This window comes from Panthera onca, chromosome B1 (genome assembly GCF_046562875.1).
Source record: "Panthera onca isolate mPanOnc1 chromosome B1, mPanOnc1 haplotype 2, whole genome shotgun sequence".
NCBI lineage: Eukaryota > Metazoa > Chordata > Mammalia > Carnivora > Felidae > Panthera > Panthera onca.
This window is the reverse complement of record NC_138342.1, coordinates 127,160,060-127,173,980: the sequence shown is the minus strand read 5'-3', so window position 1 is coordinate 127,173,980 and position 13,921 is coordinate 127,160,060. Positions and strand designations below refer to the sequence as shown.

The 13,921-nt window shown below is 36.3% G+C and overlaps 1 protein-coding gene across 8 annotated transcripts in view; it reads left to right on the top strand.

The window, feature by feature from the left end:
* IQCM (IQ motif containing M) overlaps positions 1–13,921 on the top strand; it is a 649,280-nt gene that overhangs the window by 266,380 nt on the left and 368,979 nt on the right. For all 8 annotated transcript variants that reach the window (XM_078445704.2, XM_078445701.2, XM_078445702.2 and 5 more), the window contains exon 11: positions 4,383–4,527. In XM_078445704.2, coding sequence (XP_078301830.2) covers positions 4,383–4,527 — 145 coding nt within the window. The remainder of the gene's footprint in view (positions 1–4,382; positions 4,528–13,921) is intronic.

Sequence of the window (13,921 nt, the reverse complement as noted above, 5' to 3'; positions counted from 1 at the left end):
CACTGGCATATTTGAATTTTGAGCATAAAACTGAAGCCTGTCTGGCTACAGACCCTTTAAAACATTAGACCATTTTGGTAACAGCAGTATTCAGCAATCATTGCAAAATGGTGGAGTCTTTTCTTAGATCAGGCTCAACATAGACATTGGAGTGTCCGGTCAAAAGCCAAATTTAGATTAAAACTACCTTCTAATACTGTAAAGCCAATTGGGATGTGATCATATCAGGGGAATGATGCAGAGAGATGCTATATTCATATAAAGGGACACCAATTGTGTGGCAATCAGAAGCTGCTACGTTTTGCAGAGGCGTGTGGTAGGAAAACAAGATTCAGTGATACAGTTGACTAAGAATGTGTACTCACAGTCTTTATACTAAGCAATTAGAGATAGAAGGATTAACCATGTACTTCAGGTATATAATAATCATTCTGACCAAGATCAGAGCGGATGACAACAGCAGGTGTTATAGAGAAGAGGCCTAAAAAGAGAAGAACCAAGCCCAGGGGAGAGACATTTGCTTTAGCTACATGGGTGTGGCTAAGGGCTTCACTAATTCTTTAGTGGATGGGGAAGTGAATACAAAAATCATAGTTCACATTATTTATGGCTTGTATACTTGTGTGTGTCTATGTATATGTGTTTAAGATAACAACTCAAAATACTCATTTTTTATTTCATTTGGTTTAGTTTAAGTTTAAAAATCTTTTCCTGCTTAGTTTTAATAAGGTTTTTGTATAAAGAACCTTTTAGATAATGTCCAATGTAAGTGTTTAAACAAGGTTACACTTCAGTTAATATACGTGGTTAAGTTACCTGCTTTTATTTTTAAACATCATTTTTTTTCAATATATGAAGTTTATTGTCAAATTGGTTTATTTTTTTATTTTTTATTTTTTAATGTTTGTTTGTTTGTTTATGTATTTATTTATTTATTTATTTATTTCAATATATGAAGTTTATTGTCAAATTGGTTTCCATACAACACCCAGTGCTCATCCCAAAAGGTGCCCTCCTCAATACCCATCACCCACCCTCCCCTCCCTCCCACCCCCCATCAACCCTCAGTTTGTTCTCAGTTTTTAAGAGTCTCTTATGCTTTGGCTCTCTTCCACTCTAACCTCTTTTTTTTTTTTCCTTCCCCTCCCCCATGGGTTTCTGTTAGTTTCTCAGGATCCACATACGAGTGAAACCATATGGTATCTGTCTTTCTCTGTATGGCTTACTTCACTTACCATAACACTCTCCAGTTCCATCCATGTTGCTACAAAGGGCCATATTTCATTCTTTCTCATTGCCACGTAGTACTCCAATGGAGTACACAATAAACATCATTTTTTAAAAGTTAGAAAGTCAATCTGTAGTAAAACATTTGATGTAATATTTCGCAAGTGTTTAAAAAAAACTCCACATGTAAAGATCTCTTACAAACTGATAAGAAATATACCATAATAATAGCTTCTCTGTAGAAGTATAAATGGCAAATAAATATGAAAAGAGAGAACTCCTGCTAGTAATCAAAGAAATTAAACCCTAGTAAGTGTCATATGGTAGTGGAATTATCCAAGCAAGGAATCCATTCCTTACTTCAAAAAATTTTTCTTAATGTTTTATTTTATATTTGAGAGAGAGAGAGAGAGAAAGAGACAGAAACAGAGAGTGAGCAGGGGAGGGGCAGAGAGATGGAGACAGAATCTGAAGCAGGCTCCTGGCTCTGAGATGTCAGCACAGAGCCCAACACAGGGCTCAAACTCAGGAGCAGTGAGATCATAACCTGAGCCAAAGTTGGACACTTAACAGACTGAGACACCCAGGCACCCCTATTACTTTTTTTTTAAAAAGAGAGTTGACTATATCAAACAAAAGGCAGACTGAAAGTGCATACTGGAAAAAATTTAAATGTTGATGTGTCATAAGTATGATACGTTTACCTTTTAAGTTAGCATGAATTGGAAAACTATAATTACTAATTTGCAGTGTGTCTTTTAGATTCCAATATTGTTTTTGTAAATATCAATTTGTACATTTTTCTGATAGATTCTATCTTGAGAAATGTTTAGAAATTGGTGAAAGATTTATTAACTGAGATGTACATAGCACCATAGCAGAGGCATATTCCCATGCAGAGGACTGGGAGAGAGACACATTGTAATAAGAACCATGCAGATGGACATGGTTGCAGATGCATGGATTATTTTCCATGCAGAACCATGCAGATGAACCATGCAGATGAACCATGCAGATCTGACCCAAATTGTTAAACATAAAAACCTAGGTAACCTTCTGAATGCCTTAGATCTGAGGAGTACCCCACAAGTTGGGTTGTGTCCCCAAAGAGGCTCTATTAAATTTGGAGGGAAACACACTCCAGTTGGGTCTGATAGCTGCCCAGTGCTCCTGCTCTCTTAGCAAATGTCATCATCCGTCTAAGAGACACACTGCAACCAGGATCCTTTTGGCTCATGCTCTAAGGGCACAATGAAAACATTGCTTGATTCTTAATTATAAGCAAAAGAAACCTGCTAACAGATTTAAGCAGAGAGATATTGAGGAGAATACTGGGCAGAGGTCTGGAGAACTAAGTTTAGAAACATGAAGGGATGATGAAGGTTAGATAGCTCTCAGAACTCCAACTACATCCTACATAGAAGGAATCTAATGCAGACACCCAATCCTGGGTATTCCTACCTCCACAAATGCTGCCCTTGAAAAATGGATATTGCTGCCACACTCTACCACGCAAATGGATATACCAGTGTTTTGCATCTAAACCATCACGAGTTTCGATTCAAAATCTGGTGTTGATGTGGATAATGAACAAAGCTTTAACAGAGGAGGCTTTGGTCATTAGTATCTGATGTGTGGCTTCAAATTGTGGGAGGTTTGTTCTGCCTTCCACTAAAATTCATATGGTAGGGAATGCTCCACAAGTGTGACCAATTCATTTATTTTTTTAAAATAAAGTGACAGCCTGTTGAATAAACGGCAGATTAAAAATAAACATTGGGAAATGTTATTAAATGTTGAAAGAAATGTTTTAGGAAAGAAACCAAAACAAAAATTCATAGAATGCACGAAAAATACTAAATTCAAGTAAATTAAGAGGAATATAGTGTATAATAAAAAGTATGGGCTCTGAAGTGTCCTAGTTTTGGGTTCAAGACCAGTTCTGAAACTTACTAACTTAATAGCTATTGCAGAAAACCACCCAATAACTGGAAAACTTAAAGATTTTTTTTTTTTGCTTCAGTTTTTTCACTTGTAAAACGGTATACAAAGCACATCAAAGGAAAGATGACTCAGAGAAAAATTCATGGGCTTAAACACATTCTAAAAAAAAGTAATGAAAATAGATGTCTTTAATTTAAGAAGTCAAGGGGCACCTGGGTGGCTCAGTCAGTTAAGTGGGCGACTTCAGCTCAGGTCATGATCTCGCTGTCTGTGAGTTCGAGCCCCGCGTTGGGCTCTGTGCTGACAACTCAGAGCCTGGACCCTGTTTCAGATTCTGTGTCTCCCTCTCTCTGACTCTCCCCCATTCATGCTCTGTCCCTCTCTGTCTCAAAAATAAATAAACATTAAAAAAAAAATAAAAAAAAAGATTTATAATTTAAGAAGTCAAGCACAGGAAAATAATCCTTAAAAAAGGAATTAATAAAGATAGAGAAATTAATGAGCTAGAAAATGTAAACCAGTAAAAATAATTGAATTGTTAAATAAAATGAAACTACTTAGAAAAGAAGAAATCTGAAATAGATTGGTTTTTATACTTTAATTTTTCAAATTTATTGTAGTAGAATATAGAAAATGTATATATAGAAAATATAGTCACAGTTAAAAGGTAAATTGAAAGAACAAAACTTGCACATATGTTGAAAATGATTAATTTATTTAACAGAGTTTTAAAGACATGAAAAACTATAGTAAAAAATAAGTAAAAGATACAAACATACAATTTTCAAAAGAAAGAAAATGAATGAGAATTTGAGCACCCACCCCTAGTGAATAGCTTAGGCAAGAATCACCATTACAGAAACTGCCTTAAAACTTTTTTTATTCTGGCCAAGTGGGTTACATATATAGAAATCTGGATGTCAACCTAGGAAGCTTTCATGAAAGTATCCATCATTGAAAACTCTATGATATGGGAATTACGGGTATCTGATGACAAAACAGTTTATGATGAAGCTCTCTGCACTCGAAAGAGATTATCTCATTCAACAGTGCATGTGTTTAACCAACCTACAGAATAAACATTAACAAATACATTCATAATTTAAGAAACTGGGTGAAATAGATGAAATGAAAAGGGCAAATTCAGATTAAATACACATAAAAGAAATATGTAAATATGGGGCTTTACTGTCCATATTGCTGTTTTATAGGCTTTGCATCATGGACCAAATTTGAGAGCAGTTATAAACATGTATCATAGACTAATCCATCGTGTTAAATATCGACTTGGTCTGTGGAGGACAAGACAAGTTATAAACTTTGTAGAGCTGGAGGAATGGATGGACAGAAAAAAATGTAAGTGATAGTCATTTCTGATTTTATTTTAAAATTGGAATTCATTTAAATATTGAGGTTTTATACATAATTTACATATAATTACCCATAGACACCAAAGGAAAACCATGTTTTATATTGCTGAAAGCTATTTGCATTTTATTTATTTTTTAAGTTTTTAATTTTTTTAAATTTTCTATTTTTATTTTTTTAATTTATTAGGCACATCATTTAATGTCTCCAATTCTCCCTTCAAACAATTTATCTAGTGAGTTATAACAGGTATCTCACAAAGAAGTCAAGATGATTAAATCATAAATAGGTACAAAAGGCCAAGAATAGTGCTTGGGAATATAAGTTCTCAATACATATTAGGACTTTTCTCTTTATTAGTCAACTTTGTAGATCTTCTTTTTTAATTTTATTTTTTTATTTTTTAAAATTTACATCCAAATTAGTTAGCATATAGTGCAACAATGATTTCAGGAGTAGATTCCTTAGTGCCCCTTACCCATTTAGCCCATTCCCCCTCCCACAACCCCTCCAGTAACTGTCAGTTTGTTCTCCATATTTATGAGTCTTTTCTGTTTTGTCCCCCTCCCTGATTTTATATTATTTTTGTTTCCCTTCCCTTATGTTCATCTGGTTTGTCTCTTACAGTCCTCATATAAGTGAAGTCATATGATTTTTGTCTTTCTCTGACTAATTTCACTTAGCATAATACCCTCCAGTTCCATCCACGTAATTGCCAATGGCAAAATTTCATTCTTTTTGATTGATGAGTAATACTCCATTGTATATGTATAACACATCTTCTTTATCCATTCATTCATCAATGGACATTTGGGCTCTTTCCATACTTTGGCTATTGTTGATAGTGCTGCTATAAACATGGGGGTGCATGTGTCCCTTCAAAACAGCACACCTGTATCCCTTGGATAAATGCCTAGTAGTGCAATTGCTGAGTTGTAGGGTAGTTCTATTTTTAGTTTTTTGAGGAACCTCATTCTGTTTTCCAGAGTGGCTGCACCAGCTTGCATTGCCACCAACAATGCAAAAGAGATCCTCTTTCTCCACATCCTCGCCAACATCTGTTGTCTGAGTTGTTAATTTTAGCCATTCTGACAGGTGTGAGGTGGTATCTCATTATGTTTTGATTTGTATTTCCCTGATGATGAGTGATGTTGAGCATTTTTTTATGTGTCAGTTGGCCATCTGGATGTCTTCTTTGGAGAAGTATCTATTCATGTCTTTTGCCCATTTCTTCACTGGATTATTTGTTTTTTGGGTGTTGAGTTTGATAAGTTCTTTGTAGATTTTGGATACTAACCCTTTATCTGATATGTCATTTTCAAATATCTTCTCCCATTCTGTCGGTTGCCTTTCAGTTTTGCTGATTGTTTCTTTTGCTGTGCACAAGCTTTTTATTTTGATGAGGTCCCAGTAGTTCATTTTTGCTTTTGTTTCCCTTGCCTTTGGAGACGTGTTGAGTAAGAAGTTGCTGCGGCCAAGATCAAAGAGGTTTTTGCCTGCTTTCTCCTTGAGGATTTTGATGGCTTCCTGTCATACATTGAGGTCTTTCATCCATTTTGAGTTTATTTTTGTGTATTGTGTAAGAAAGTGGTCCAGGTTCATTCTTCTGCATGTCACTGTCCAGTTTTCCCAGCACCACTTGCTGAAGAGACTGTCTTTATTCCACTGGATATTCTTTCCTGCTTTGTCAAAGATTGGTTGGCCATACATTTGTGGGTCCATTTGTGGGTTCTCTATTCTGTTCCATTGATCTGAGTGTCTGTTCTTGTGCCAGTACCATATTGTCTTGATGATTACAGCTTTGTAGTATAGCTTGAAGTCTGGAATTGTGATGCCTCCTGCTTTGGTTTTCTTTTTCAAGATTGCTTTAGCTATTCGGGGTCTTTTCTGGTTCCATACAAATTTTGGGATTATTTGTTCTAGCTCTGTGAAGAATGCTGGTGTTACTTTGATAGGGATTGCATTGAATATGTCGAGTGCTTTGGGTGGTATCGAAATTTTAACAATATTTGTTCTTCCTATCCAGGAGCATGGAATCTTTTTCCATTCTTTTGTGTCTTCTTCAATTTCTTTCATAAGCTTTCTATAGTTTTCAGTGTATAGATTTTTCACCTCTTTGGTTAGATTTATTCCTAGGTATTTTCTGGTTTTTTTGTGCAACTGTAAATGGGATCGATTCCTTGATTTCTCTGTCACTTCATTGTTGGTGTATAGGAACACAACTGATTTCTGTGCGTTGATTTTATATCCTGCAACTTTGCTGAATTCATGAATCAATTCTAGCAGTTTTTTGGTGGAATCTTTTGGGTTTTCCATATAGAGTATCATGTCATCTGCGAAGAGTGAAAGTTTGACCTCCTCCTGGCTGATTTGGATGCCTTTTATTTCTTTGTGTTGTCTGATTGCAGAGGCTAAGACTTCCAATACTATGTTGAATAACAGTGATGAGAATGGACATCCCTGTCTTGTTCCTGACCTTAGGGGAAAGCTCTCAGTTTTTCCCCATTGAGGATGATATTAGCATTGGGTTGTTCATAGAGGTACGCTCCTTCTATCCCTACTTTCTTGAGGGTTTTTATCAAGAAAGGATGCTGTATTTTGTCAAATGCTTTCTCTGCATCTATTGAGAGGATCATATGGTTCTTTTCCTTTCTTTTATTGATGTGATGATTCACATTAATTGTTTTGCGGATACTGAACCAGCCCTGCATCCCAGGTATAAATCTCGCTTGGTCATGGTAAATAATTTTTTAATGTATTGTTGGAGCTGATTGGCTAATATCTTGTTGAGGATTTTTGCATCCATGTTCATCAAAGAAATTGGTCTATAGTTCTGCTTTTTAGTGGGGTCTCTGTTTGGTTTTAGAATCAAGGTAATGCTGGCTTCATAGAAAGAGTTTGGAAGTTTTCCTTCCATTTCTATTTTTTGGAACAGTTTCAAGAGAATAGGTGTTAACTCTTCCTTAAATGTTTGGTAGAATTCCCCTGGAAAGCCATCTGGCCCTGGACTCTTGTTTTTTGGCAGATTTTTTTATTACTAATTCGATTTCCTTACTAGTTATGGGTCTGTTCAAATCATCTATTTCTTCCTGTTTCAGTTTTGGTAGTGTATATCTTCCTAGGAATTTGTCCATTTTTTCCAGATTACCCATTTTATTGGCATGTAATTGCTCAAAATATTCTCTTGTTATTGTTTTTATTTCTGTTGTTTTTATTGTGATCTCTCCTCTTTCATTCTTTATTTTATTTAGTTGGGTCCTTTCCTTTTTCTTTTTGATCAAACTGGCTAATGGTTTATCAATTTTGTTAATTCTTTCAAAGAACCAGCTTCTGGTTTCATTGACCTGTTCTACTGTTTTTTTTTTTTTTTTTTTTTTTTTTTTGGTTTTGATAGCATTAATTTCTGCTCTAATCTTTATTATTTCCTGTCTTCTGCTGGTTTGGGTTTTACTTGCTGTTCTTTTTCCAGCTCCTTAAGGCGTAAGGTTAGGTTGTGTATCTGAGATCTTTCGTCCTTTAGGAAGGCCTGGATTGCTATATACTTTCCTCTTATGACCGCCTTTGCTGCCTCCCAGAGGTTTTGGGTTGTGTTGTTATTATTTTCTTTGGCATCCATGTACTTTTTAATTTGCCCTTTAACTTTTTGGTTAGCCCATTCATTCTTTAGTAGGATGTTCTTCAGTCTCCAAGTATTTGTTACCTTTCCAAATTTTTTCTTGTGGTTGATTTCGAGTTTCATAGCGTTGTGGTCTGAAAATATGCACGGTATGATCTTGATCTTTTTGTACTTACTTAGGGCTGATTTGTGTCCCAGTATATGGTCTATTCTGCAGAATGTTTCATGTGCACCGGAGAAGAATGTGTATTCTGCTGCTTTAGGATGAAATGTTCTGAATATATCTGTTAAGTCCATCTGGTCCAATGTGTCATTCAAAGCCATTGTTTGCTTGCTGATTTTTTGACTAGATGAGCTGCCCATTGCTGTTAATGGGGTGTTGAAGTCTCCTACTATTATGGTATTATTATCGATGAGTTTCTTTATGTTTGTGATTAATTGATTTATATATTTGGGTGTCCCACATTTGGCACATAAATGTTTGCAATTGTTAGGTCTTCTTGGTGGATAGACCCCTTGTATATGATATAATTCCCTTCTGCATCTCTTGATACAGTCTTTATTTTGAAGTCTAGATTGTCTGATATAAGTATGGCTACTCTGGATTTCTTTTGTTCACCATTAGTATGATAGATGGTTCTCCCTCCCTTATTTTCAATCTGAAGGTGTCTTTAGGTCTAAAGTGGGTCTCTTGTAAACAGCATATAGATGGATCTTGTTTTCTTATCCATTCCCTTACCCTATGTCTTTTCATTGGAGCATTGAGTTCATTGACATTTAGAGTGAGTACTGAAAGATATGAATTTATTGCCATTATGATACTTGTAGAGTTGAGTTTCTGGTGGTGTTCTCTGGTCCTTTGTAATCTGTGTTGCTTTTGGTATTTACTTATTTTTATATGTATATATTCATCTTTTCTCCCCTCAGAGAGTCCCCCTTAAAATTTCTTGCAGGGCTGGTTTAGTGGTCACAAACTCCTTTAAATTTTATTTGTCTGGGAAACTTTTTATCTGTCCTTCTATTTTGAAGGACAGCCTTGCTGGATAAAGAATTCTTGGCTGCATATTTTTCTGATTCAGCACACTGAATATATCCTGCCACTCCTTTCTGGCCTGCCAAGTTTTTGTGGATAGGTCTGCTGCAAAACTGATCTGTCTTCCCTTGTATATTAGGGACTTTTTTTCCCTTGCTGCTTTCATGATTCTCTCCTTGCCTGAGTATTTTGTGAATTTGACTGTGATAAGCCTTGTTGATGGTCATTTTTTGTTGAACCTAATGGGGGTCCTCTGTGCTTCCTGGATTTCGATGTCTGTGTCTTTCCCCAGGTTGGGAAAGTTTTCTGCTATGATTTACTCACATAACCCTTCTACCCCTATTTCTCTCTCTTCCTCTTCTGGTACCCCTATGATTCTGATGTTGTTCCTTTTTAATGAGTCATTGATTTTTCTAATTCTTAAATTGTGCTCTTTTGCCTTAATCTCCCTTTTTTTCTGCTTCATAGTTCTTTATAAGTTTGTCCTCTATATTGCTGATTCTCTGTTCTGCCTCATACATCCTGCCGACACTGCATCCATCGGTGATTGCGGCTCAGTTATAGCATTTTTAATTTCATTCTGGCTATTTTTTACTTCTTTTATCTCTGCAGAAAGGTATTCTAATCTATTTTTGACTCCAGCTAGTATTCTTATTATCATGATTCTAAATTCTGGTTCAGACATCTTGCTTGTATCTGTGTTGGTTAAATCCCTGGCTGTCGTTTCTTTGTGGTCTTTCTTTCGGGGTGAATTCATTCGTTTTGTCATTTTGAAGGGAGAAAAGGAATTAACCAGGTATAAAAATTGAAATAAAAAAAGTTAAAATTAAAAAATATTAAAATTAAAAATTAAACACACACACACACACAAATCGAATAGATGATGCTAGATCCTAGGTGTGTTTTGGTCTGGGTGTTGAAAGTGGTTTGACAGATTAGAGAAAGAAAATGGGGGGGGGGGGAGAAGAAGAAGAAAAAAAAGGAAATCGTTTGACAATTTGAAAAAATGAATACACTGAAGTAGACTAAAATGAGATGATGGGGGTAAAATAGAATTTGAAAAAATACACACAAAAGTAAAGAATATAGTGGAAAAAATTAAAGAAAAATATTTTTAATACAAATTAAAGATAAATATGAATTTTTTATTTCTCTATATTCAAGAAAAAAAAGAAATGAAAAAGAAAAAAGAGAAAAAAGAGAAAAAAAGAAATCGTTTGAAAATTTGAAAAAAGTGAATACACTGCAGTAGACTAAAATCAAATTATGGAAGTAAAATAGAATTTGAAAAATTTACATAGAAGCAAAAATATGGTAAAAAATTAAATCAAAATATTTTTAATAGAAATTGAAAGTAAAAATGAAGTTTTTCTCTTTCTACATTCAAGAAAAAGAAAAGAAACAAAAAACAAAAAACAAAAAGAAAGAAGAAAAAAAGGAAATTGTTTGAAAATTTGAAACGGTGAATATACTGAAGTAGACTAAAACAAAATGATGGAAGTAAAATAGAATTTGAAAAAATTTACACAAAAGTAAAAAATATAATAAAAATTAAAGAAAAATATTTTTAATTAAAAATTGAAAATAAAAATGAATTTTTTCTCTTTCTGTATTCAAGAAAATGTAAAAGAGAAAAAGAAAACAAAAGAAAGAAAATTGAATAGATGAACCTGCTCACAGATTGAAGTAGGACTGAAATTACTTCGTTTTCCCCTAGAAGTTAGTCTATGTAGCGCTTTATAGGCCATAAACTAAGTCGGCGGTGAGACTTGTGTTCTTGAAGAGGGAAGTTGGCCCAGTTGGGTGGGGCTCAGTGTAACAGCTCTGCTCTCCACTAGTTGGCGCTGCTAGCCTACTGGGGTGGATTGTTGGCGGTGCTTGTAGGTGCGTATGCGCATGCGCGGGAGGGGTGACCATGGCACCATTTGGCTACCAGTCTGTTCTCCGGGATCAGAAATCACGCACCTGTCCTCTGTCTTCAGCTTTGGTCCACGTCCCGCTTTTTCACTCTCCATGACCAGGCCCCAGGCAGTACCTCTCTCCCAAGTTTTGTCTCAGATGCGGCTGTTTTCCCTGGCCCCTTACTTCTGAAGGACTGCGGCTTTGACCCGTTCCGCCCCTCTGTGGGAGGGTCTCACTGAGCAATGGCTGAACAAGCAATGGCCAAATGTTGGCTGCACCCAGGAACGCTTGCTGGACCCTGCTTCTGCCAGTGCCCCGAGACTGCAGCCAGGTGCCAGCCTGCCCTGGAAAAAGTTCACGAGATAGTATAGCGGCAGCTTTTCAGGGATTATGGAAAATCACAACACGCATCTGGCACCAGGCTTCACCCTTAGCGGCCTTGTTCCAGTACCAGTGGATGTGGCCGTTTTCTGGGGTGTGCTGGGACCAGGTGGCTTCAACAGTCTCTACCAAATGCCCTTCCAGCAGTGGAACCGCTTTTCCCTGTGTGGCCTGAGAACCTCCTGGACCCCACTCTGTTCCTGGGGATTCGTCTTTCCCACCAGAGCACCACCAGGTATTGAGCTGTGGAGTTGCAGACTTTGCCCTGCCGTTGTTTACAGTCTTAATGGGATTTAAACCTTCTCCTTTCTCCTTTCTCCCTTTTTAGTTTAGTCCCTGCGGCTGTTTCCAGTTTTCCACTTTCTCTCCAGCTGCTTTGGGGAGGGGTGCTTTTCCCATATTCTCCCCCCCTCCCCAGTCTCTGTCCTCTCTCTGTCCCCAAAAGCGGTTCCCTACCCTCTGAGGCTTCTCGCTCCCCAAACTCACCTCTCCGTGCCACATACCTGCTGAATTCTGTGGTTCAGGTTGTGCAGATTGCTGTGTTAATCCTCCCATCAGTTTTCTAGGTGTGTAGGATGGTTTAGTGTTGGTCTGGCTGTATTTCATGGACGCGAGACACAGAAAAAACTTCCATGCTGTTCTGCCATCTCGGCTCCTCCCCCATCTATTTTTTAAGTTTTTTTTAAAAAGTTTTTATTTAAATTCCAGTTAGTTTAACATACAGGGTAATATTAATTTCAGGTGTACAATATAGTGACTCAATACATCCATGTAACACCTGGTGGCTATTTGCATTTTAAAGTGATGTATATTTGGCTTAATTTATTAGGATCTTGTGTTTATAAACAACAGAAAACCCATTCTGGCTAACCAAAGCAAAAAGAAAATTTATAGGAAAAATATAGGAAAAATAGTTAAAGAATCAGATTTCACACAGAATTTGAAACAGAGCTACTCCAGAGATTTAGGGAGCAAAAAGTAAGGGGAAAAAAAAATCTCTATTTGTCTTTGGGAGACAGATAAGCTGTTGTCACTTATAAGACTTTTTTGTTTCTATGCTTTAAATTCAAATTCCAGGGAGAGAACATCTGATTAGCTTAATTTGAATCATGAATCCAACACTCTGCCATGGGAGGGCAGAGAATTTTGCTTGAGTTTCACAGAGGTTATATCCATTGGGGGAAGGGTAGCTCCCCAAAGGAAAATTACATACTGCTAACAGAAAAATAGCTAATGGACACCAAGCAGGCTAAATAGATATCTATTATGTGTTGCTTGTTAGTGTTGAAATTCTGTTCACAGAACAAGTTCCTCAATTTATATCTTAGCTTTCAGAGAGCCTGGTTCCTATTATATTTAATGAATTTACATTGCTTAGGATTAGGATGGACATTACAGCCAGTTTCTTGATTAAAAAAATAATAAATGAGGACTTCTGGTTTCTGGTTCCACATGTAAGGAGCCTGGAAGTCTCCACTCCATTTTAACATGTAAAAAAGCTGAATATACTAAAAAATTAACTTCTCATGGATCTATAAGAGATGGGAAAAGACAGAGAAAACTGGTTAAAGAGATAGACACTCAAATACAGGGAGTTGCAGTTACCAGAGCAGAGACTGGTGAGTGGAAATTGATATGGGGAGAAACAAGGGTTGGCAAAGATATGGAGAAAAAGTAATCCTCTTGCACTGTTGGTAGGAATGCAAACCAGTGCAGCTACTGTGGAAAACAGTATGGAAGTTCCTCAAAAAATTAAAAATAGAACTACCATACAATCTAGTCACTGCACTACTGGGTATTTACCCAAAGAATACAGAAACACTAATTCAAAAAGACGTGTGCATCCATGTATTTATTGTAGCGTTATTTAAAATAGCCAAATTATGGAAGCAATGAAAGTGGCCATTGATAAATGAATGGATAAAGAAGAAATGGTACATATACACAATGGAATATTACTGAGCCATAAAAACTAATGAAATCTTGCCATTTCGAACAGCATGGTCAGATCTAGAATGAATGCCAAGTGAGATAACTCAATCAGAGAAAGACAAATACTATGATTTCACTCATGTGGAATTGGATAAAATGAATGAACAAAGTAAAAAAGAAAACAAAAATCAGACTCTTTGGAGAACAAACTGGTGGTTACCAGAAGGGATGTGGGAGAGAAGGTGGGTGAAATAGGTGAAGCGGACTGAGAGTACACTTATCATGATGAGCACTGAGTAATGAGTGCGTAGAGCTGTTGAATCACTATACTGTACATCTGAAACAAATGTAACACTGTATATTATACCATATTTAAAATCAAATGTTAAAAAAGAAAAGAAAAAAGAAATTGATGTGAGAACCAGCACCAGTTAGGAAAAATGAGCTGTCATTGGCAAATAGCTGGAGGCTCAGTGTGAACAATCCCAAGAGTTAAACAAAAAACAACAACAACAACA